This window comes from Hoplias malabaricus, chromosome 4 (genome assembly GCF_029633855.1).
Source record: "Hoplias malabaricus isolate fHopMal1 chromosome 4, fHopMal1.hap1, whole genome shotgun sequence".
Taxonomy (NCBI): domain Eukaryota; kingdom Metazoa; phylum Chordata; class Actinopteri; order Characiformes; family Erythrinidae; genus Hoplias; species Hoplias malabaricus.
This window is the reverse complement of record NC_089803.1, coordinates 67,023,038-67,048,597: the sequence shown is the minus strand read 5'-3', so window position 1 is coordinate 67,048,597 and position 25,560 is coordinate 67,023,038. Positions and strand designations below refer to the sequence as shown.

At 42.2% G+C, this 25,560-nt stretch overlaps 1 protein-coding gene across 1 annotated transcript; it reads left to right on the top strand.

Moving 5' to 3' along the window:
• Window positions 1-25,560, top strand: LOC136695415 (myelin regulatory factor-like protein). The gene is made up of 26 exons (XM_066669479.1): window positions 1-81; window positions 1,250-1,335; window positions 5,487-5,574; window positions 5,952-6,013; window positions 7,569-7,986; window positions 8,072-8,181; window positions 8,578-8,728; window positions 9,232-9,427; window positions 9,507-9,583; window positions 12,608-12,718; window positions 12,969-13,059; window positions 14,007-14,207; window positions 14,357-14,465; window positions 16,228-16,337; window positions 16,425-16,585; window positions 17,331-17,397; window positions 17,778-17,866; window positions 18,861-18,923; window positions 19,034-19,089; window positions 19,398-19,559; window positions 19,668-19,706; window positions 19,929-20,013; window positions 20,134-20,208; window positions 21,919-22,027; window positions 23,763-23,837; window positions 24,772-25,560. The coding sequence occupies exons 2-26, from the start codon at window positions 1,290-1,292 to the stop codon at window positions 24,856-24,858; spliced, it is 2,838 nt and encodes a 945-aa protein (XP_066525576.1). The 5' UTR covers window positions 1-81; window positions 1,250-1,289; the 3' UTR covers window positions 24,859-25,560.

The following is a 25,560-nucleotide window of genomic DNA, read 5'->3' as shown; positions in this document are numbered from 1 at the left end:
GGACTGCACTTGAGTGAAACATTGATTTTGTTACTGAACCGAGACTAAAAGCGAACCTGGCGACTACATCTTGAGGAAAAGGTAAAGCCCGTCTTTGACATTTGATATTAATTGTTAAGCTGTGGTAGGTCCTCACTGTCCACTGTCCACTGTTCTCTCTTTTACATGAACTTTACTCTTCAGTTACACACTACATATTAATGGTTCTTATTTTCTTTATTGACATCTGTTTGTATGGATTTTTCTGAGGAACTCTGGCCTATAACAGTGCCATATACTGGTTGGCACTAGAAGAGGCAAACAAATATGGCACTCAAAAAGGCACACTTCCTTAAGGGTGTTGTGCCTATAGATGTATAAAATATAAAATGCACTAGTAGAGCATTTTATGACCAAAAATGGTCATTTTATATGTTGTCATCTTTAAACCTACAAACATAGTTCCGTATGTTTACAAAAAAACAACGTGAAAACATTGGGAAGCTTTTTGTATTTGGGATTTTGTTTAGTTTAAATAAAGTAATTAATATCATTATTAAATCAAAGGTTCTTGTTGTGTTTTACAAAATGTCCCAACATTTCCAGAACAGCAGTTGTAAATAAGTAGCTGGGATTGCTGCTAAAACGGTAATTGCTGGCAGGAGGCAGTTTCTAAACGCATTAACATACAACCTTAGTAAAGAAAAAAATAATCAGACATTTTAGAAATCCTCCAAACCTCTGTCAGTCTTTTATTCAAAAAACCCTGAGGATTTCTGAATTTAAGGAAAGTCTTGTGCTTCGTTTACAATGTGACAGGAAACATGGCCTACACAAATATAAAGAAAGCGTCTAGCGTCTTTTATAAAGTAACAGGAAACCTGAATGAAATACAACTGAATACAGAATACAGTCCTGTGGCTTTACTGCCACACTGTTTTGATTTTGTGGATAGAGGACTAAAAATGGGCCTGGAGGAGTGTAGTCCACTTCCTGTAGTTTGTAGTTTGTCATCCTAGTCTAGTTATGACCTAAGACTGATACTCATACATACTCTAGTGTCCGCATCCACCTCCTGCTTCAGGGGGTTAGCAGAAGACAACGCTAAAGGTAGCGATGTTCTTTGTATTGAGCAATTCTGAGAAAAAGCCTCTCACACAGACAACACTACAAACTAAACTAAACAACCACACTCTAAACTACACACCAACCACAGTAATCTCACGTTTTAATCTCATTTAAGTGAGAATATGCATCCTCATTCAAACAGGTGGAGCATAGTGGAGCACAGAAGCTCTGGAGACGGTCCAATGGATGTGCTCGGAGAAAATGAGGCCCTCCAACAATTTTTTAATGGTAAGAAACGTCTGTAAACACCTCTGCTCAAAACTTGTATTTTCTTCCAGGTATGTCCAGAGACCCTCCTGCCTTGGTTTGAGGCTCATTGTTTAGAGACGCACAGTAGTATCAGACTTACACTGATAATAAATGATTGGATGATGAGATGGTCAGGGTCAGATGTGCTCAGTATTTAAAGAGTGGACTCCTGTGCTAAAATGTATCCCTGTCGTTTGTGGTAGTGCATTGGTAGTACATTTGTACACTGCATTTGTAGGACTCTCCTTGTAATGACAATCTCCATGGTATCCATTGTACCCTCCTCTGCTGACACTGATGCTCAGTATCAACGTTCAAATGCATCGTCAACAGAACTGAGGACCTAAACAGATCCACACATTAATCAACAGTCACATTATGGATATAAAACACGGTGTAGCAGTGGAACAGTGTTCCAGTCCTCACAGATATGTTCTGGCATTTTTTGTAAATCCTTGGTAGAAATGTAAAGGGTGTTTTTGCAGCAGACTCACTGAACTGGACTCTACATCAGTAGCTGACATGGACTAGCTTCCAGAGTTTAGAGAGGCTAACCGTTCTGTCTTGGACTCCTGGCCTCGGTTAACTTTGGCACATCCATGGATCAAATCAATGATCTCCAGATGATAGAACCAACGCTTGCTGCACCACTCTGGAGCCTTGCAGAGTTTGGATTTATGTGGTTTTTCCACATGTGTATATTGGCATCAGTCATTATAAGTTATGGCATTAATTTTAGATCTCTAATGTTGTCTTACTTCTAGTTCTAGAGGGAAAAATATAAGCCTGAGAGAACGTCCAAAATACTTAACATTAGGAGACATACAACTGGGCTCTGAAGTGTTGCAGTGGTCTAATCGTTGACTTTATTATCAGAAGATCAGTGTTTTGATCCCTGGACCTAGCTTCCGAGGCTAGGACACACTGACAACAGAATTGTCCTTGGTGTTTGGATAGTGGGAATGTCCTCCACTCTCCCCATCACACTGCACTGTGCTGGCCAGTGGGGGCGCCTGTTGGCTAATGCAGATTTGGGCAGGCATTCTCCTCCAGTGCCCTGAGCTGTCCAGTGATTTTGAGGTTGTTTGCCATTTGAACATCCAGATGAATGGCTTCCGTTGTTTTTGCCTTCACCCTCCCAGGTAAATGGTATTGTGTGGGACTGCGGGAGTCAAAGTAAGATTTGTCGCTACTAATGACAAGAGAGAAAAATGGGATAAAATGAAAAAGTAATATGAAAATACAATATTTCAGTTGCAGTTATTAACCAAGTTAATGCACATGTTTATTTACATAAGCTGTGTCACTATAATCTATAGCTAAAGATAACTTATATTACTAGTAGTTACATTGTGGTTACACATGTTATTAATTTGTAATTACACAATTTATATAAACTTAATTTAAAGTCAGTTTCTTGTGTTTTTTTTCCCTTAACTAATCATCTAGCAAATATATTAATGAATAGAGTTTTGAGCCATTACTCAGCTTTTTCTTCTGATATAAACATGACTGTTAAATGTTAAAATTAAAAATAACTTAAAAGCAGCAGAAACTCAAGCAAAAGGCAAAATATCAAAACAGAAAGACAGTAACTTGGTTTAGAGATTTGTAAAAATGTATTTGAAGGTAATTAATTATGAAGTACACAATTCAATTATAATTTTCTAAAAAAAAGAAAAAAAAAAAGAAAAAAAAAAAGTGACAATACACCCCAAAAATCTCATACAAATTCTCAAGAACACTAAAAGTTTCTATCAACAAATACGTGGTACTGGAAAAACTTGTCCCTGTCACATTTGTCCTATAAGTTTATAAGATAAGATAAAGATTGAGATAAAGATAAAGAGGGATTTTACAAATCACTGGAGGGTAATTCATTTGTTCAAAAAACAGAAACATATAATACACTGAGTTAAATCCAAAAGTTAAAATCAGATAAAAATAATGAATATACCAAATCTAGACATATACATTTATTGAATATTATTGTAAATAAAGAAGAGGGTGTAGAGAGTGTATTGGACATGTTCTGTAGAGTCAGTAGCTTCATGTTCTTGGGAGTAATTGATAGTAAAGCCACGGGTGAGACACTGGTTTAATTGGAGAAATTTCTGTGTTGCCTGTTTTGCCTTGTCTGAAACCGCTCATCCAGTTCAGGGTCGTGGTAGGTGCGGAGCCTACCCGGAATCACTGGGGCACATCCTGGAGGGGGCGCCAGTTCTTTACAGGGCAACACACACTCACACATTCACACCTATGGACACTTTTGATTCACCGTGTATTTTTGGACCGTGGACCACGCAGACACAGGGAGAACACACCACACTCCTCACAGACAGTCACCCGGAGGAAACCCACACAGACACAGGGAGAACACACCACACTCCTCACAGACAGTCCCCCGGAGCGGGAATCGAACCCCCAACCTCCAGGTCCCTGGAGCTGTGTGACTGCGACACTACCTGCTGCACCACCGTGCCACCCCTGTGCCACAGCAGCAAATCAGAAAATAGCACCAGTGCATAAAAGAGATGCTTCCTTTCAGAGTCTTTGTGCACATTGTGAAGCTGACTCCAGATGCAAATGTGACCTGATGGCTATTTACAGGGAACATTTTAATGGGAAAAAAAATCACTTTTTGAGTGTTTTTGCAAACACTAAATTGGAGATCTGGAGTTCAACCCTTAAACTGTGAATTAAAACATCCCGGTCATTTTCTGTGATCTGCCGAAGTCTGAGGACACCAGAATGAATCAACACCAGAATGAATCATTCTGAACGAATCATTTTGTCCTTCCTCTTATGCAGATTGCAGGGACTTCAGAGTTTTTCAGTCTTCTCGCTTGAGCCTCTCCAACCACAGTGCTGGACTCGCATGTGTCAGAGTGCAAAGCCAAGGTTACATGGCACAAACCAAACAGAGAAATGTGTACAGATTAAATAATGTGAAAACAAGAAGAGAGAAGAAACAGACCAAAGTGAAGGTGACTACAAAGCATTTTTTGCTATAGGCCCCTTTTAACAGGAAAGGCTGGAATCCATTTATTATATATTCCCTGTCATTTTTATGAGCTCCATAAACCTCAGAAGGAAGACTCCATGCAGTAGGTTTTCTGTTCTGATGACTAACTGAGGCAGATAGCTGCTTATACTGTAATCTCTGAGTAGGTGCACTATGTCACCATGAGGTCAAGGTCATTTCCCAAGGTCTTGGGAAAATCACAGCGTTACTACATCAAGGACATATTGCTATGAACCTTTGCCACAGTTCACATGCAGGAAAACGATGTTGTCCAAAGACTTAAGAAACAAATACTTTGAAAATAAAAAGTATAAAGAGAAATCTTATTATTTCTGAGACTTTAAAACAGTAGGAAAAGAAAACACTTCCTCAACTTTCAGACTTTTTGGGCCCTTTATATTTTTATAACGTAACTAACAATAACTTGCATTAAAAATGTCCAAAATGAAGATACAAGCCACTCAAATCCCAAGTTGCTGAATCTGGAGTTGACTCAGGGAGTTGACTCTTGCTCGATGAGACAGAACACTAAATTGTGCACAGTCACAAGGCTCAGACTTTGACCCGAGACTGAGAAACCAAAACTATTAAATTCAGAGCTAATAAACAGTTCATTTAACTCAGACAAGTCTCAAAAATGGTAGAGTTACATCTGCTGCAGAAACATACGGTGTGTACAGAGGCCTTTTCATATAAAAGTGTATTCTAAAGTTTATTTGGAAGCAGATCCCACCTTTTGCTGCAGAAGCAGCCTCTACTTCTCCAGAAAGACTTAGATAATGGAACACTGCAGGGGGGATTGATTATGTTTATTGAGGGGTGAATTTGATCTGGATACCGAAATCAGTCCCTTTAATCTCAGTGGTGTTGTGTGAACCTTCATCCCTCCACTGCTAGTGGTCTTTATACCCCTCTAGTGGATGCTTGGCATTAGGCATGGTGTCTTCATGCTCCACAGCATCGCCCAGTTTTGGAAGTGCATTTCTATGACGTTTATACAAACTGTCTGTGTACACAGCTGAAAGGTTACACTATGAGTCTCTGGACATCACTCATTAGAAAGTGTATAGAGTAGAGTCCATGCTTACCTTGTTTTGACTTCTAGGGCAAGACGTCAGTGGTGTTTTGGAGAGTGCGGCAGTGGACACCAGCATTCTTGAGCAGTATCTGAGCAGTGACATTGACCCCACTTTGTGAGTCCTCCTTCTCTTCCTCCTCTTTCTATTAAAACCCTACCTCCTGTATGACCCAGAAAATACCTCAAAAATTCATTCTTAAATGCTCTAAAACGCAAGTGCTGTGACACAGAATGGATTTCTGAGAGGGTTTTATGTCAAGGGCATTTGTTCCAGTAATGCAAGTCCAGCTCAGCACATATTAGAGTGTAATCTGCAGTTTATGGAGGAATTGTGACATAGTTGGAACTGGTCTATAAACATTCATATGAAAATAACACACACCAGTGTTGGCTTTACGCTGAGTGGAATATTATAATATAGGATTTCTTTCCCCTTGTATGATGTTTGTTTGTTTCTTGGCTTTTGCTGAAATGATTCCTTGCTCTTTTCAGCATGTTACCTGAATCACCTCCAGATTCAGGTTCAGAGCCCTGTTCTCCTCCACAAATAAAGGGTAATGTATAACAATCTGTTTTTTGTATAAAGCATTTTCCATTTTGTTTACTAATATATATATATATGGGTAGCATGGTGGTGCAGCAGTTAGGGTTGCAGTCACACAGTTCCAGGGACCTGGAGGTTGTGGGTTCGATTCCCACTCCGGGTGACTGTCTGTGAGGAGTGTGGTGTGTTCTCCCTGTGTCTGTGTGGGTTTCCTCCGGGTGACTGTCTGTGAGGAGTGTGGTGTGTTCTCCCTGTGTCTGCGTGGGTTTCCTCCGGGTGACTGTCTGTGAGGAGTGTGGTGTGTTCTCCCTGTGTCTGTGTGGGTTTCCTCCGGGTGCTCCGGTTTCCTCCCACGATCCAAAAGCACACATTCGTAGGTGGATTGGTGACTCAAAAATAAAGTGTCCGTAGGTATGAATGTGTGTCGCCCTGTGAAGGACTGGCGCCCCCTCCAGGATGTGTTCCTGCCTTGTGCCTGGTGATTCCGGGTAGGCTCTGGACCCACCGCAACTTGGAATTCATTCATTCATTCAATGAATGAAAGAATGAAAGTTCTCATTTAATTTATATCAGATTTTAAAAAGTAAACATACCCTTATAGAAATGGCATGTTATATATATATCATTATATTTCAAGGTCAGATAATTATAAATGTCTCAAATAAGCTTGTAACTATTTCTACAATTTAAAAAACATCATTACCTGCTTGAAGCACCTTTTTTCCTTCTCATGAAGGTTTCTTATATATATTTAAATGAAAAAATCTTAAAACCTTAGCAGTAAAATTTGCCAGACGAGCTCCTCCTCTAATTCTAGTGGATTCACTTTAAAGGAATGTTACGGGCCTGAGTTCACTGTTGAAACCACTGTAGATCTTACTTTGGAGACTATTGCTTGGTTGACTTTGAGGTTTAGATCATGATCCTCTGAGGAGGGAAATGTCTTTTCATCTTGAACTTTCTAACAGAGGTGGGCAGGTGTTGTGGCCAATTATCTTCATATCGAGAACTTATCATTACAATGAATATCTATCTTGCAGACTGCTCAAACTCAAGACAAGCAGCCTCAAGCCATTACGGTGTTGTTCTTAACTGATGAAATATGCTGCAATGATCTCTTTAGATATTTTGATTTTCCTGAATATTAAATGACCTGCGGCACGGTGGCGCAGCAGGTAGTGTCGCAGTCACACAGCTCCAGGGGCCTGGAGGTTGTGGGTTCTCGCTCCGGTCAGTAAGGAGTTGGTGTGTTCTCCCTGTGTCTGTGTGGGTTTCCTCCGGGTGCTCCGGTTTCCTCCCACAGTCCAAAAACACACGTTGGTAGGTGAATTGGCGACTCAAAAGTGTCCATAGGTGTGAGTGTGAGTGTGTGTTGCTCTGTGAAGGACTGGTGCCCCCTCCAGGGTGTATTCCCGCCTTGTGCCCAATGATTCCAGGTAGGCACTGGACCCACCGCGACCCTTTCCATTTTCACAGTACATGGAACGCATAACAACAAACCCCTCTTTCATGTGATTATTTAAGAAGTAACCATTAACCAATCTACCATTCCCTTCATTCTCCAGATGTCCAATTGTGTTCTCACTGGTCCACTGAACAGATTAGTCATGAAAGTAATGCTCCAGCCGGACGGTCCATCACTGCTTCTTCCTGCCGCCTTAAGGAAGGTGTACAAGGGCACTATGGAGCTCAGGCACCCCTTCAAAACTATCATGGCAGTGCCACGAACCATGTAAAGACCTGCTCACCTGCATTAACTCAGGTTGTATGTGAAACTGCTATACAATACAGAAGCCCATCTGAGGACTACATACAAGGCAGTAAGCAACCAACACCACCAGGGCAAAAGGCTGCCCAGGACTCCCAACATCCTCCAGTAGGGGGCTACATAGAAGCCATCACGTCCACTGCCTCCCCATGCCTCCTGCCCCATGCTTCATGTCCGAATCCATACAGCACTCCAAAGCTAGGCCTCAGCACAGGGTAAGATATGATTCTATACAATTTGGTTTTTTAAGGCTTTGTGCAGATTCTCTGACATCCTCTTGGTCGACATTTGTTTTCTCAGGCATGTTGTACCCGAGCGGAAGAAAAGAAGGCGCTCAGACTCTTTTGAAGGAAACATAGACCAATGCCAGTGGGGGGAATCAGTCTGCAGTCAAGCTAAGCCATCATTCTGTGAGTGTTAAACAGGCAGCACCAATGATGCTGTTACAGGAAGCAGGGATCAGGTGTGAAATGTGTACAGTGGGCTGCAGGTAGTGTCATTGCCACACAGCTCCAGGCCCCTGGGACAGTGGGGTCAATACAAGCCTTAGGTCATTCTCTGTAAGGCGTTCAGTGTGTCCTCCCTGTGTCTGCGTGAGTTCCCTCTGGATGCTCCAGTCTCCTCCTGTTTTGCTTGGTAACTTACTAACTCCCTTGAGCCCAGTGTTTTGAGATAGGCTCCAGATCTGCCACAGCCCTGAACAGGTTATAGCAGTTAGAAACAGGGCAGAACATGAAAGACCCCCCATGAAAGAGGCAGATCCTCACTGTTCTAATATCGTCCCTTGTCTCCTTCTCTTCTTGTAGTAAGTCCTGAGGATGGGAGCTGTGAGATGCCCTGTTATGATGGCGATTCTCATGGGGCAAGTCCAGCGATGGGGGCATACCATCTACTAACATGGGACAGCTACCAGCCCAACCAGTGGAGCACCCTCTACAACAGCAGCTATCAAACTCTGTAAGAAGCATCAGGGTCAACTCCGTTATTGTTGTGAGCAACTACACAATGTCAGACATCAGTTTTTATGGGTTATCTGTACGTACAAATACAAGTAAGACACAATGTTATGAGTCAAATGTAAGTCACACATGATTGCGTTTTTGGTAGCTTGTGCGTTTAAAGCAACATTAGGTAAGGTATATTTGCTCCTGGGCTCCCCCTGCAGGTGAAGAGTGTAATTCACATTTACAGCACTGTCCTTAAATAAAATCCTACTCTCCCCAGAAATGACAGACAGAGCCTGGAGTATTACAATGATTTTTAAACTATTACTTAAAGAAATAACTCTACCTAGTGTTGCTTTAAACATTGCCTCACCACCACATCACCATGAGACACTACTGAAAACCTGGGAAACAACTGTTCAAATCAGTCACAGCCTGCACCAAAAAATCCCCCATTTTTCAAACCGGTTCCTTAAATGTTACCGCTCTCTTCCACCGCTGTACTGCCCTTCATAGCCCACCCCCAGGATACCACGTGGACACAGATAAAGGGTTCAGCTACTCAACATCTGATGAAGCCTTCGTGTGTCAGAAGAAGAACCACTTCCAAGTCACAGTCCACATCGGGATGGTGGGAGACCCTAAATATGTGGAGACCCCGGCAGGCCCTATGCCCGTGGAAGGCTTCCAAGTGAACGTCTTTGGACTCAAGGTGTGTGTTCTACATTAAGCCACTAATCATGGGTATGTCTGCACAGCTTGCGCAACTGACACTTTGTTTTGTTCTTCAGTTTGAAGCCCAGAATCATCATATCACCATAGAGCAGTCCCAGGCTGATCGCAGCAAAAAGCCCTTCCTGCCCGTTCAGTGAGTCTGCTTATTATGAGTCTCCACACACACACTCTGCTATGCTCTAAACACGTTTCATAGTTTCAAACTGATGTTTCTTAAAATGTCTTTCCTGGTGTCTACACCAGTGTGGACGCAGTGTCATAGAGGCAAGTCACCATAGCACCCCCCTGTGGAGCCATGCCTGAACAGGAAGGAATAGAATAAAATACAATGCACCATAAGCTGCAACCCTTATGAATGAGTTTGTGTGTATGTGAGTGAGTGAATGAGTTTGTGTGTGAGTGAGTGAGTGAGTGAGTGAATGAGTTTGTGTGTATGTGAGTGAGTGAGTGAATGAGTTTGTGTGTATGTGAGTAAGTGAATGAGTTTGTGTGTATGTGAGTGCGTGAGTGAATGAGTTTGTATGTATGTGAGTGAGTGAATGAGTTTGTATGTGAGTGAGTGAATGAGTTTGTGTGTATGTGAGTGAGTGAGTGAGTGAGTTTGTGTGTATGTGAGTGAGTGAGTGAATGAGTTTGTATGTGAGTGAGTGAATGAGTTTGTGTGTATGTGAGTGAGTGAATGAGTTTGTGTGTATGTGAGTGAGTGAGTGAATGAGTTTGTCTGTATGTGAGTGAGTGAATGAGTTTGTGTGTATGTGAGTGAGTGAATGATTTTGTGTGTATGTGAGTGAGTGAATGATTTTGTGTGTGTGAGTGAGTGAATGATTTTGTGTGTGTGAGTGAGTGAATGAGTTTGTGTGTATGTGAAAGAGTGAATGAGTTTGTGTGTATGTGAGTGAGTGAATGAGTTTGTATGTGAGTGAGTGAATGAGTTTGTGTGTATGTGAAAGAGTGAATGAGTTTGTGTGTATGTGAGTGAGTGAATGAGTTTGTGTGTATGTGAGTGAGTGAATGAGTGAGTGAATGAGTTTGTGTGTATGTGAGTGAGTGAGTTTGTGTGTATGTGAGTGAGTGAGTGAATGAGTTTGTCTGTATGTGAGTGAGTGAATGAGTTTGTGTGTATGTGAGTGAGTGAATGAGTTTGTGTGTATGTGAGTGAGTGAATGAGTTTGTGTGTGTGAGTGAGTGAATGAGTTTGTGTGTATGTGAGTGAGTGAATGAGTTTGTGTGTGTGAGTGAGTGAATGAGTTTGTGTGTATGTGAGTGAGTGAATGAGTTTGTATGTGAGTGAGTGAATGAGTTTGTGTGTATGTGAGTGAGTGAATGAGTTTGTGTGTATGTGAGTGAATGAGTTTGTATGTGAGTGAGTGAATGAGTTTGTGTGTGAGTGAGTGAATGAGTTTGTGTGTATGTGAGTGAGTGAATGAGTTTGTGTGTATGTGAGTGAGTGAATGAGTTTGTGTGTATGTGAGTGAATGAGTTTGTATGTGAGTGAGTGAATGAGTTTGTGTGTATGTGAGTGAGTGAATGAGTTTGTGTGTGAGTGAGTGAATGAGTTTGTGTGTATGTGAGTGAATGAGTTTGTATGTGAGTGAGTGAATGAGTTTGTATGTATGTGAGTGAATGAGTTTGTGTGTGAGTGAGTGAGTGAGTGAATGAGTTTGTATGTGAGTGAGTGAATGAGTTTGTGTGTGTGAGTGAGTGAATGAGTTTGTGTGTATGAGTGAGTGAATGAGTTTGTATGTGAGTGAGTGAATGAGTTTGTATGTGAGTGAGTGAATGAGTTTGTGTGTATGTGAGTAAGTGAATGAGTTTGTGTGTATGTGAGTGCGTGAGTGAATGAGTTTGTATGTATGTGAGTGAGTGAATGAGTTTGTGTGTATGTGAGTGAGTGAATGAGTTTGTGTGTATGTGAGTGAGTGAGTGAGTTTGTGTGTATGTGAGTGAGTGAGTGAATGAGTTTGTGTGTATGTGAGTGAGTGAATGAGTTTGTATGTGAGTGAGTGAATGAGTTTGTGTGTGAGTGAATGAGTTTGTGTGTGAGTGAGTGAATGAGTTTGTATGTGAGTGAGTGAATGAGTTTGTATGTGAGTGAGTGAATGAGTTTGTGTGTATGTGAATCAATTAGTATGTATAAGATGGAGAGTGTGTGTGTGATTGAGAATGTGTGCGAGTGAATATATAAGCATGTCAGTGTGTATGTGAGTGAGTATACATGTAACTTACAAATAAGTTTGTATGTTTGTGAGTGAGTGAGTATGTGAATATGTGAGTGGATAAGTGAGTGAGTACATATAGGAGAAAGATGAAGTGAGCAGGTATGAGAGTATTTATATATGTGGGTGTGTGAGTGAGTGACTGAACACATATGAGTGAGTACATAAGCAGACGAGTGAGTGAATATGTTTGTGTATGAGCAAGTGAGTGAGTGAATATGAATGTACAGCACCCTCCATAATCATTGGCACCCCTGGTTAAGAAGTCTTCTTGGGCTTCTAATAAACCCCTGGTGTTAGTACATTGTACAACCTCCTTTTGCCAACAAGCCAGCACTTAATCTTCTCACATAACTCTTCACAAGATGGGAGAATACAGAAAGAGGGATCTTCGACCATTTCTCTTAGCACAACCTCTCTAAATCATCCAGAGTCCTGGGTCCTCTCCTATGCACTCTCCTCTTCAGCTCACCCCACAGGTTTTCAATTGGGATGGGGTCTGGGGACTGAGATGGCCATGGGAGGAGCTTGATTTTGTCCCTGGTGATCCATTTTTGTGTAGATTTGGCCACATGTTTAGAGATTTAGATTCATGAAGGTCGACACACATCTGCTTTACTTGAATAGTGTGTTCTCTTGTCTTTCCCATGTTTAAGAGTGAATAAGAGAAATAGGCCTCTGTGTAATGCCATATTTACACCCCAGGGAAACAGGAAGTGATGAATTACTAATTAAAGGTTCCTAGATACTTTGATCCACTATATAAACTACAGCAGAAATGACATAAATGGTTCAAATACATTTATTTCCAAGAAATCGTTAAGGGTATGTATTTCATCTTGTCCCCTGTAAAGAATGTGCTCTTATTTTCAAAGAAAACCAATAAATATGTAATCTGTCTTTCGCCTGCGACTGTAAAACGAGCCTGACGTCTTTTTCAGAGTGAATTTGCCAGGAAACAAAATTACCAAGGTTACACTTGGCCGATTACACTTCAGTGAGACCACTGCTAATAACATGAGGAAGAAGGGCAAGCCCAATCCTGACCAGAGGTGAGCGACCAATTCACTGTCAGAGACACATACTTTTTAAAGAAGCAGACACATAAATACAGCCCTTAACCTAAGATGGGAGCTATTAGTAGACTGACATTCCTCCACCAACTTCACTCAAAGCCTGTTTTTGAAATAGACACAGAGCGACTAGAAGACTCTGGACGTCTGGTCCTACACTCCTAAGGAAATGGCTGTATAATGTTAAAACTAACTGACTGTTACTGAGCTGATGTTTCCTATTTTTCAGGTACTTCCTCATGGTTGTGGGGCTCTATGCATTGCTCAGAGGAAAAAGTTACCTGCTGGTTGCAAACATATCAGAGAGAATCATTGTCAGGGTAAGTCTCACTGTGTCATTCGAATAGATCCATGCACAAATTAGAAGGAGAATCACAAGCTCCCGCTCCAGTAACACATCCAGCTGATCTTTTCATAGAAAAGAAAAATCAAAATAGATATCCACTGTAGGGCGGCACGGTGGCGCAGCAGGGAGTGTCGCAGTCACACAGCTCCAGGGGCCTAGAGGTTGTGGGTTCGATTCCCGCTCCGGGTGACTGTCTGTGAGGAGTTGGTGTGTCCGCGTGGGTTTCCTCTGGGTGCTACGGTTTCCTCCCACAGTCCAAAAACACACGTTGCAGGTAGATTGGCGACTCGAAAGTGTCCGTAGGTGTGAATGTGTGAGTGTGTGTCTGTGTTGCCCTGTGAAGGACTGGCGTCCCCTCCAGGGTGTATTCCCGCCCTGCGCCCAATGATTCCAGGTAGGCTCTGGACCCCCCGCGACCCTAAATTGGATAAGCAGTTACAGATAATGGATGGATGGATGGATATCCACTGTAGAGATATCTCTGTAGGTCTTACAGACAACAGCAAGTCCAGATGAAAGGAGAATCAATCAAGATTTTATTTGTGGTCTCCTGCGGCGCAGATGTTTCTCCTGAGAAACAGAGGCCAGGAATTTCACACGTGTGTCCTCTAGAATAGGAGATCTCTCAGTAAATACTCACACTGGGCTCAGATTTACTGAGATAATAACACTCATATATACTGGCGGCTGAAGACATCTAATGTAAACACTTTAGATTAAGAGCCATCTCAGTTTTGAAGCTGTAAATAACAGTTATCAGAAGCATCTTGTGTCTTTTTTTAGTCTACTTCTCCTGTGGAATAGTAGACTATAATAAAATGACACCATTTGAGCATTAACGTTTTCCTTTATCAATAAATTAAACCCTTTCCAAAATAAAGTGCTGAATTCTGGGATTTCCACACCCTCTGTCTTTGAAAGGCATCCAATCCGGGGCAGTTTGAGAATGACAGTGAGGTACTCTGGCAGAGAGGGCAGTCGTCATGTGATGTGGTGTGTCAAGGAAGGGTTGGGGTCAACACAGACGCCCCAGACGAGGCCCTGGTGGTGTGCGGGAACGCCAAAATAATGGGCACGGTCATGCACCCGTCAGACTGGAGAGTCAAGGACAACATCCAAGAGGTGAGGTCTCAGGTTCAGCATTCATTAACAGACTTTACAAGGTCAGCCCTGGCTGGGCCAGTCTGCACCTGGTGGGGATCAGTCTGCTTGTTTGCAGGGAATGGGATGAATGTTTTCTGATGTTGGTTCTGATCGGTTCTGATTCCCAGGTGGACTCAACGGAGCAGCTGAAGAGAATAGCTCAGATGAGGATTGTGGAGTATAACTACAAGCCAGAGTTTGCAAAAAAGATGGGAATTGACCAGGTGCATGAAACAGGTGTGTGATTTATCATTTTGAATATTGCCAGACATTATTTACATATATATCTTCAGTAGGATATAGTTTAGGGTCATACTGAATATTTAAAGGTGATAAATTCAGTATTACTCAAGCTCTGGGGTCTTAATGAAATGTCTGTGACATGCTTTGATCAAAATACCACAAGGACCAAACAAGACAGCACTCTTCTTCCCCTGTCTAAACAGCCCTGTTCAGAATGATCAGTTTCAGTTCCTTTAAATGAGAAAAAGCACACAGATTGTCTTTTTTCTCACCTCTTTAAATTCTCAGCTCTCATTTTCTAGTTCTCAAATTTCTTCAGTCTCATTTTTGCACGTATTTCTACATTTTCAGCTGTCTTTTTGTTGGATTCACTTAATTTCTCACTTGGTCTCTCTTTGGTCTGTTCTCTTGCTTCTATGCTTTTTTTCCTTTTTTTTTTTTAATCTCTCCACTCTCATTTTGCTCTGTTTTCTTTCTTCTCTGCTCTAGTTCTTGCCCAGCTCTCTAATTTCTCATCTCTCGCTGTATCTGTCGTATTGTTGAACCCCACTCCTGTGATTGGAGATATTCTGATTAGGGGGCAGTGCAATCCAATGACTCTCCTCCTGACATCAGTAGTGAAATCAAATCTTGGCTCATTTTATGTGTTGTTTTCTGATTCAGGCAGCCCACAACAAACTGGGTGGCCTTCTTTATCGATTTGGGGGTTGGTAGTTTGTAAACACACAGAAAATTGATTTTTTGAAATCACTTCTTGCTGGTTATGTTCTGTGCAAGTTCAAATGCAAAATACATACAAGGTTTCAGAGGATAATCATACATGAATATTATTTATTCATTCATTATCTGTAAGCGTTTATCCAGTTCAGGGTCACGGTGGGTCCAGAGCCTACCTGGAATCATTGGGCGCAAGGCGGGTACACTCCCTGGAGGGGATGCCAGTCCTTCACAGTGCAATACACACACATTCACTCACACTTACGGACACTTTTGAGTTACCAATCCACCTACCAATGTGTGTTTTTGGACCGTGGGAGGAAACCGGAGCAGCCGAAGGAAACCCATGCAGACACAGGGAGAACACACCACACTCCTCACAGACAGTCACCTGGAGGAAACCCACGCAGACACAGGGAGAACACACCACACTCCTCACAGACAGTCAACCGGAGGAAACCCACGCAGACACAGGGAGAACACACCACACACTTCACAGACAGTCACCCGGAGGAAACCCACGCAGACACAGGGAGAACACACCACACTCCTCACAGGCAGTCACCCGGAGCGGGTCTCTGGAGCTGTGTGACTGTGACACGACCTGCTGCACCACCGTGCCGCCCTACATGAATATTAATTACCATTAAACACTAATTACCAACCTTTCAGGGTGCAGAGTGTTTTGGCTGTCTAAACTGTATGTTATGTTCTGCCTTAGCCCCCGCAGTCTCTGCAATCTTATGCAATGCATGTTATTATTTAGTGTCCTGAAAGTCAGTGTAGGTGCACCGTGCTGTTGCAATAATCACATTCAAAAGTGCGAGTAAATGTGACCGATTTACAAAATAAATTAACAATTTCCACAAATTTTGCCTCAGGGTACATTTTGTATTCACATTCTGTTTATTGTAATTATGAAGTTTAGCATATGGGATTTTTTTTACAAAGGCTGCTTTGCAGTTTGAATATTTTTTCACAATAAGTTCTCTGTCAAAATTGTTCTGAGTGTTGTATTCTTTTCTGTTTCTGGGGTCAGGCATCATTGCCCAGGAGGTGAGGGAGCTACTCCCCACAGCTGTTAGAGAAGTAGGGGATATCACATGCACGGATGGAGAGAAAATCCACAACTTCCTGATGGTGGACAAAGTGAGTAACACATATTTCCATCAGTACACAGAGAGTGAACAGCTGTATCTGTTCAGACCCTCAAGCTCAAACTCATTTCTAAAACAGGAGCAGATCTTTATGGAAAATGTAGGAGCTGTGAAGCAGCTTTGCAAACTCACAGACAACCTGGAGACACGCATCCAGGAGCTGGAGGTGTGGAACACTCGCCTGGCCAAGCTGAAGAACCTGGGGAGCATGCGCTCCAAAAACGCTGCGGCTGAAAAAGTGTAAGACAAACAAACACTCGCTGATCCATGGGCTTTTAGGGCTCCATCACTCCAGAAAATATAATTTCACTGCACCACTGTCCAGCGCTTGGAGCCTCCAGCCAGCTCTTGGCACTGAGCATATTTAACAAAAGCTCACATGCAGCTTCTTTCCTACTGAAATTTTACAAGTTGGTTGTGAACATTTTAATGTGTGCAAAGTTGGAGAACCATTTATATGGATACACCTTAATAAAATGGGATTGGTTGGTGATATTAACTTCCTGTTTGTGGCACATTAGTATATGGGAGGGGGGAAACTTTTCAAGATGGGTGGTGACCATGGTGGCCATTTTTAAGTCGGCCATTTTGGATCCAACTTTCGTTTTTTCAATGGGAAGAGGGTCATGTGACACATCAAATCTATTGGGAATTTCACAAGAAAACCATAACATAAGTTTATTCTTTCATTAGTTATTTACAAGTTTCTGACCACTTATAAAATGTGTTCAAAGTGATGCCCATTGTGTTGGATTGTCAATGCAACCCTCTTCTCCCACTCTTCACACACTGATAGCAACACCACAGGAGAAATGCTAGCACAGGCTTCCAGTATCCATAGTTTCAGGTGCTGAGTGAGTCCTGAGTGTTCCTTTGGTTCCAGAGGATGTATGTTGACACATTGATGTGTTTTCAATCAAATATTTTTTTTCTATTCCCATACATTTGCTCAGCGTCTGATTGTCTGTAATTAAACGTGTTACAGAAAAAACAGCAGCAAAACTCAGACAACAGCGCCCCCAAACAAGCCGTCTCCTCTGAAGGCTGGCAAAGTAAGTAAAAAATAAATAATTAAAAAATAATCTTTCCTAATCTGTCCTCTCGAGTTTCCTCCGGAAGCTGTGGTTTCCCCCCACAGTTCCAAAAACACACACTGGTTTGTAAATAGGCTGTTATTACAAATTACCCACAGTTGTGAGGGTTTGAGTGAGTGGCTGAGTGTGTGTAATCGCCCATAGTTTTAAGGGTGTGATTCCCTGCTATGGATTGGCTGCCCCATCCAGGGTGTGTTCCTGCCTTGTGCCCAATGATTACCGGGTAGGCTCCGGACTCACCACCACTCTTCTCAGAATGAAGTAGTTTTTAATACTTCACATTGTAGCATGTCCTTGTAAACCCAAACCCAATTCTGAAAATCTGTTCTCTGGCTCAGGCGTACATATGTGAGAAATACCAGTACTGCCTTCAGCACAGAATATTCCAAGCGAGTATCTTTCTGCTGGTGGCAACTATGGCTTTTTGGTGAGTCATTTTCTTTTCTTTTTTTTTAAAATATTATTATATTATAAATATTATACATACAGTATACCTTCATTTGTACATTGAACTAGTCTGCTATGAATAAAATGGTATAATACTGTGTTCGATGTTCAGTGTATTCATAAACCGAACTTAAATGATGGAAACATGGAAAAATATCTTACATAAAGCAGCAGATTATTAAAACACTTAACACATCATCTTGTTTTTCTGTCATGACCTGTTTTCATAAGATCAGACTCTGCATTTAACAGCCTGGGTTTTAAGTGGTCTTCCCTTCATATTCTGTATCTGTCACAGTGGTTGAGGACAGCATCTTTCTCATGTTTAACTGCATAGGGATAACTGCAGTGTTGCATTCCTTGTCTGGGTCACCATCTAGATTCAATATATTCATAAGTTGTTAAAGAAAATTTCATTAAAGGAAAAGGAAATTAGGGCAGCAGGTAGTGTCGCAGTCACACAGCTCCAGGGGCCTGGAGGTTGTGGGTTCGATTCCTGCTCTGGGTGACTGTCTGTGAGGAGTGTGGTGTGTTCTCCCCGTGTCCGCGTGGGTTTCCTCCGGGTACTCTGGTTTCCTCCGGGTACTCTGGTTTACTCCCACATTTGGTGGATTGGCAACTCAAAAGTGTCCGTAGGTGTGAGTGTGTGAGTGAATGTGTGTGTGTGTGAGTGTGTGTGTTGCCCTGTGAAGGACTGGCGCCCCCTCCAGGGTGTATTCCTGCCTTGCGCCCAATGATTCCAGGTAGGCTCTGGACCCACCGCGACCCTGAACTGGATAAGGGTTACAGATAATGAATGAATGAATGAATGAATGAATGAATGAATGAAAAGGAAATTAAAGAAAGTAAACGATGGTAAAAGAAAATAAAAGAGAATAAATGTAGGTGGAACACAGCATGTCTGTTAACTGTACATTGATATTGTATAGTGCTGGGATTTTGAATGTTTGACTCTCTGTACGGCTGTGTTTCAGTGCCATCTGCATTACTGCACTCTACATGCTTACTTTAAGAGAAGACCCAGATATTGGTTCCAGGTAAAAAATCAGTCATCATAAAAACAGAGGTCTACAATGTATATTACACTGCAGAACTGTAAGGCCATGAATATTCATCCATTTGACTTTCTCTTGTGAATGTCCAGTAGCACAAGTAACTCCACTGTGTTTCCAGCCCACACTACCACAGAGACATTGACCACAGGTATGGGAATACTATTTTGTGTAATCTCATGGCAGTAAGAAAGCTAGTCCAGTTATCTAAATACTGACAACATACAGAGATAAATCTTGAAATGACCTCATTATATCTACACTCACTGTCTATTTTCAGATCTGCTGACCATATAGGTGCACTTTGTAGTCCTACAATTACAGACTTTAGTTCAGGTGCTGTTCATGTGTGTGTGTGGGGTGGGGTGTGTGTGTGAGGGGGGGGGGGTCTCTTAACTGCACGAAAATATACTGAAATACAGACCCTGAATGTTATAGCACTGACAGTGTTTTCTACAGCTCCAACTGGCCCTTGGCCTCCAGACGTGGATTTCTCCACCGTGTTTTACTCTGAGGAAATTTACTGCTGCCACCTTCCTACACCCAGCAACAATGTTTCTGTCACAACAAGCCCAACAGTTAAAGCAAGCCCCCTGAATCCACCTTCAGACACCAGCCCAAGTCCAGCAGGTCTGAGCTACTGCTTACTTTACATTGTAGTAATGGCGTTCTTATTATTAACTTATTATTAATAAGTCAACTTTTAACTAACTAGGCCTGTCTTTTCAGATAAGAGACAGCGAGATCAGCTCCGACATTACAGCGACTGTAAGTTAAGAGTCACATCTAAACACATTTTAGTTTAGTGCAGCTGATAAAAACACTGCCCTGCACTGGCCAGCTTAGGCAGGAACCTCTTGTTATAACAGTAGATTTGTAATGGCCTTCTTCTGTAATGGGATTAAGAGTGTGTGCCAAATGGCAGGAACGTAAAATGTATTTGACAGTGTGTATTTCATAACCAGGCCACTGTTTGTGCTTTCCCTGCAGGGACAAACACGACCATTCAGTCGATCCTTATCACACAGAACCAGCAGGTTATAGACCAGTATTACATAGACAAGGATAACAGTGGGTAGGCATGGTTTATTATCATGTTTAGTGAAATTTTCATGATGTAATTCATTCCCTGTGGTGACCTGTATTCATCATCATCATCATCATCATCATCATCATCATTGCCTCTGTTTTGCAGAAATGGAAACTACAGCTATCTAATCCCTGTCAATAAATATATTCCCACCAACATGCCAATTACCCTGCAGATGAAGTGAGTAGAATTGGGCTAAAATATGGACATTTACATGAATAGGTGCCTGCTATTTTACTGGATCACGACAAATCAAGATGTGCACTGTTCTTTCTTGTGAATTTTACAGTAAAATACTGGCAGCAGAGTTCCCAGTCATTTACCGTATTTTTACAGGAACACTACTGTATTTCATATTTACAGCATATTACCGTAATTGAGTAATACAATATTTACTGTAAATACTGCGATTTACAGTAAAATACTGGCAGCAGAGTTCCCAGAGTTGTCTAAAATTCTGTTTAATCACCAGCGGTCCACCCAGAAAACGCTGTGTAAAACACTAGTGGACCTCCAACTTGACCTCAGTGGGACAACAGTTATGGAGAGGGATTAGTCTGGATTAAATGTTAATCCAAAGAATTAAACACAAGTCACAAATATGTTTCACTATTGACTTGAAATGAATACATCACACTCTGTCTCACGGACTGCAATTTGTACAAATACAGTTACATTCATAAATACATGTTTTTGTTTTTCATCGATATATCATCCCAGTAAACAAGGAACGTCTCTGGACGTTCAAAATAGGTCTACAAGTAGTCTGTCCGTCAAGGACATATTTTAAACGTCCAATGGACGTCCAAAATCCAACTTAATAAGTTAGTTAAGTGGTGACCAATCGATAACGTCAGCGGACGTCCAAAATGCGTTTTATACAAGTAATTTATTTCGGGACCAATTAATAACGTCAATGGACGTGCAAAATTCGTCTAATAGTCGTCTTTTCAATGTCTGTGTTTGGACGTCTTTTCAACTTTCATTTTCAACCTTAAGAGAACGTTGATTAGACGGCAGTCATTACGTTATTTCAACGTTGAATCAACGGCTAATTGTTTACTGGGATACTTTTATGCAAAAATAAATACATTTGTTTACATTTACATTGCAAATATTTGTAAAGTCAAAGACTCGAATTTAAAATTTATTTGTAAATTGTTGAATCTGCGTTTGTGAATCGAGTCACTCACGAGTTTTCCGTGACGTGCATTGGTTCATTTCCTCTCGCGGGTTTTTGGATATTGAGACTTTCCTCTAGCATTTCACCCGCTCCAAATATAAATGCAGCCTGATCCACAAATGTGAGGAAATGAACAAATGTACGTCACGGAAAACTCGCGAGTGACTCGATTCACAAACGCAGATTCAACAATCTACAAATAAATTCGAGACTTCGACTTTACAAATATTTGTAGTGTAAATGTAAACAAACGTATTTATTTTCGCATAAAATATAATATATCAATGAAAAACAAAAACATATATTAACGAATGTAACTGTATTTGTACAAACTGCAGACCGTGAGACAGATTTATTCATTTGTGAACAGTGAAACATATTTGTGACTTGTGTTTAATTTGTGGATTAACATTTACGCATTTGTAAACTATTTTGAGACTAATCTCTCTCCATAAACAGTGGTCCGCCGTCTCCTTGCTGTCATGGCAACCTCAGATAATTCAGTCATTCGTGGGGATTGGCTGTAGAATTATAAAGGCATGTGGTAGATTTCTAAATGGTTCATAAATGAATTAACATTTCAGTCTTCGGAAACTGACGTCTTGAGACTTGGTATACGCATCGTGCTCTTTATTCTCAGTCCGTTGAGTACAAATGTACAACTCTGCTGTTCCACTGTGTGACCACTGGGTGTCTCTTGTGAGCAGCACTACTGAGCTGTTGGTGCTGCACTTGTGCGGCTACGACCTGAGAGAAGAGTGTGCGGCAGTGCTCGACTACAGCAGCTCGGAATTCTGCACCATTCCCAACACACAGGTTAGACTTTTTTATTTTTTTTTTTCTAAAACGATAGACATGATGGCAGCAGGTTAGTGTCGCAGTCACACAGCTCCAGGGGCCTGGAGGTTGTGGGTTCGATTCCAGCTCCGGGTGACTGTCTGTGAGGAGTTGGTGTGTTCTCCTTGTGTCTGTGTGGGTTTCCTCCGGGTGACTGTCTGTGAGGAGTGTGGTGTGTTCTCCCTGTGTCTGTGTGGGTTTCCTCCGGGTGACTGTCTGTGAGGAGTGTGGTGTGTTCTCCCCGTGTCTGCGTGGGTTTCCTCCGGGTGCTCCTGTTTCCTCCCACAGTCCAAAAACACACGTTGCAGGTGGATTGGCGACTCGAAAGTGTCCGTAGGTGTGAGTGTGTGAGTGAATGTGTGTGTGTCTGTGTTGCCCTGTGAAGGACTGGCGTCCCCTCCAGGGTGTATTCCCGCCTTGCGCCCGATGATTCCAGGTAGGCTCTGGACCCCCCGCGACCCTGAATTGGATAAGCGGTTACAGATAATGGATGGATGGATAGACATGATGCAGCTCCTCGGCGCAATAACAAGCCCCATCTGATCTGAATTGACCATATTAGAGCAGGGAAACTGTCAGACTGTCTTTCCAACTTGACCTCCAGGTTTGTTTTAGTACGTCAGAGCATATCACTGCTCTCGCAACTAAATCTTGTTTCACCATTTTGTGAGAGCATGCGAGGATACCAGTTAGTGTTTAGAGTGTGTTCTAATTTTTGATAACAAAGAGAGCAGTAGAAATGGTTTAGATTAAGATTTGGAGGATGCAACTCCTGTAAAATAAATAAAAAATGCTTTCATGAAAAGTTTTTTTTCTGATGGTGATGATATCCATACACAATACACCCCTTTTAATCAGTGAATTCCAATGCTTTAAGGTCAATTAAAACTGACAGATTTTACAGCTTGCGCCACAATCTCTAAACAGATGAGGATATAAAGCCCACCAATGTTGGGCTGAGGAAAAGGGAACCATGTTCTCAGGAATGACAGCTCTACACCCTTCCCCACATTGGAAAGAGTTGTCATTTTTATGTGTGCAAAGACTAATCATGGCGGCATGGTGGTGCAGCAGGTAGTGTCGCAGTCACACAGCTCCAGGGGCCTGGAGGTTGTGGGTTCCATTCCCGCTCCTGGTGACTGTCTGTGAGGAGTTGGTGTGTTCTCCTTGTGTCTGTGTGGGTTTCCTCTGGGTGACTGTCTGTGAGGAGTTGGTGTGTTCTCCTTGTGTCTGTGTGGGTTTCCTCCGGGTGACTGTCTGTGAGGAGTGTGGTGTGTTCTCCCTGTGTCTGCATGGGTTTCCTCCGGGTGACTGTGAGGAGTTGGTGTGTTCTCCTTGTGTCTGCGTGGGTTTCCTCCGGGTGACTGTCTGTGAGGAGTGTGGTGTGTTCTCCCTGTGTCTGCGTGGGTTTCCTCCAGGTGACTGTCTGTGAGGAGTGTGGTGTGTTCTCCCTGTGTCTGCGTGGGTTTCCTCCGGGTGCTCCGGTTTCCTCCCACAGTCCAAAAACACACGTTGGTAGGTGGATTGGCGACTCAAAAGTATCCGTAGGTGTGAGTGTGTGAGTGAATGTGTGTGTGTGTTGCCCTGTGAAGGACTGGCGCCAGGTGGTCCTAATGCTCATTGACATTTAATGCAGTACATTTGAAAACATATTTTGAAGTGCATCACATGAATAAATGTTTAATTTCGCTCTGTATCTGGGTCTGTTTTGCAGGGATATGTCCACGAATGGCCGCTGCCAGTTGCTCGACATTTTCGATCATCTTACCACTTCCGTGCCTCCGTCGCAGTAAGGATTCATTTCATTTAGTTTCCTATCTTTCAGTTTAGGCCTGGCTCCCACACAATAAGAGATTAACTACGTATTAGTAGAAGAGCATGATAATTTTTCTAGTAAGTACTCATGGTGCTTAATAATTGTCTACTAAGAGAATGTACTGTCTGCTTATATTTCACTCAGAGATTAAGAGAAAGACTAAGAGCGTACACACATTCACATGAATAATTTAGTCCAGACACAAGAACAATTATGGGCTTATTTGTGGTGGGGCTAATTACTGGGGGTTTGCTTTCACACAGAAACGTGAAACATGCTTTTATCATCATAGTACAACAAAATTAACAAGTCAGTTAACTTCAAGTCAGTTAAGAAAAAGCAGAAAAAGAAAAAGACAGCAGTTGGGGGTTTGGAGCCTTGCTCAGATCCACTTCAGCCAAGAAAGCCGAAGCAGGAGAAACCTTCACTCACAATATGCCCCCTTTTTCCTGCGGAACCAGGGGACTGAACCAGAAATCGTTTGCTCACAAACTTGATCTTAACTGTGGAACTTTTGCGTAATTCCAAACATCACGTTTCTGCACGCAGAAGTCAGAAAGTAGGTTTAGTGTCCGTTTACATCATGATCTTCCTTGGCTACGAACATGAAGCCGCCAAGAACCTATATGGCCTTGCACCACGTGGGAGCAACTGCCAAAAAGTGGCTGTTCTCATGTGATGTAGAATGCTCTCAGTCCACACTCGTTCCACAATTATTAGCTCATTACAGTAATTTTGCTCCAGTCCTGAAAAAGAATCACACTCTCAAAACAAGTTGCCATCGGTGCCAGAATAAACTACCAGAGCATAAACTGGTTTACTGTGGCGCTACAAAGCAGTCCAGTCCCTTATCTTGTGTACGGTATGGAAATAAATGTAACACTAGCTGTCCTTTTGTCTTCCTCAGGGTCAAGCTGACTGTGACACAGACCCCAACTATGTGGAAATGCTGTTTACTGATTATCACTTCCATTTCTACCGCCGCTGCCAGTGATGCATAAAGATCAGTTTCTTAAATTAAGTATGTTGCACAATGTAGTGTGTGTGTGTGTGTATGAAAGACAGCTGTGTGGGTTTAAAGACTTTGTTTCTTCATTGGGTTCTAATTGTGCCAAAAATTGCTGTGTAGAAGTAACCACACATTTAATAAAACACAGCCAATACACTTCCTTATATATCTTCCTTATACAATACATACTGAAATAGTTTTGATGCCACTGTTTATTGTGATGATTAGCCCCTGTGGCAAGCCATTGGCCACGCCTGGAGGAGGACACTGGAGGCAGGAACATTTTGGCTCTCAGGCTTTTTATTAAAACAAGCACTTGGTCTTAAAACAACAAACAAAAATATTCTCTCGTCCCTCTCTCTTTCCACAACTCTCCCCAGCCCTTTATTCCCACCAGCGTGCCTTTGCCCTAGCTTATGTCAGTAGGTACTCGGGGCCAGAAACAATCGAGGAGAGTCATCCCACCTCAGTCTGTGTGGTGCAGGCTATGGCTCCAAACTCTGCCACCCAGGTGGGATCTCTGGCTTTTTTCCCAGTGCAGGGCCAGAGGCGAGGCTTTAGTGAGTCCCCACTGTCCCATCTCTGGGAGCCCAGACCACAACCACTTGTTTTTTTTTGTAAATTAGCTTAAAATTAAAGAAACAAACACTGATTTTTCTTCATATTTTTCCCAGAAGTGGAACGCAG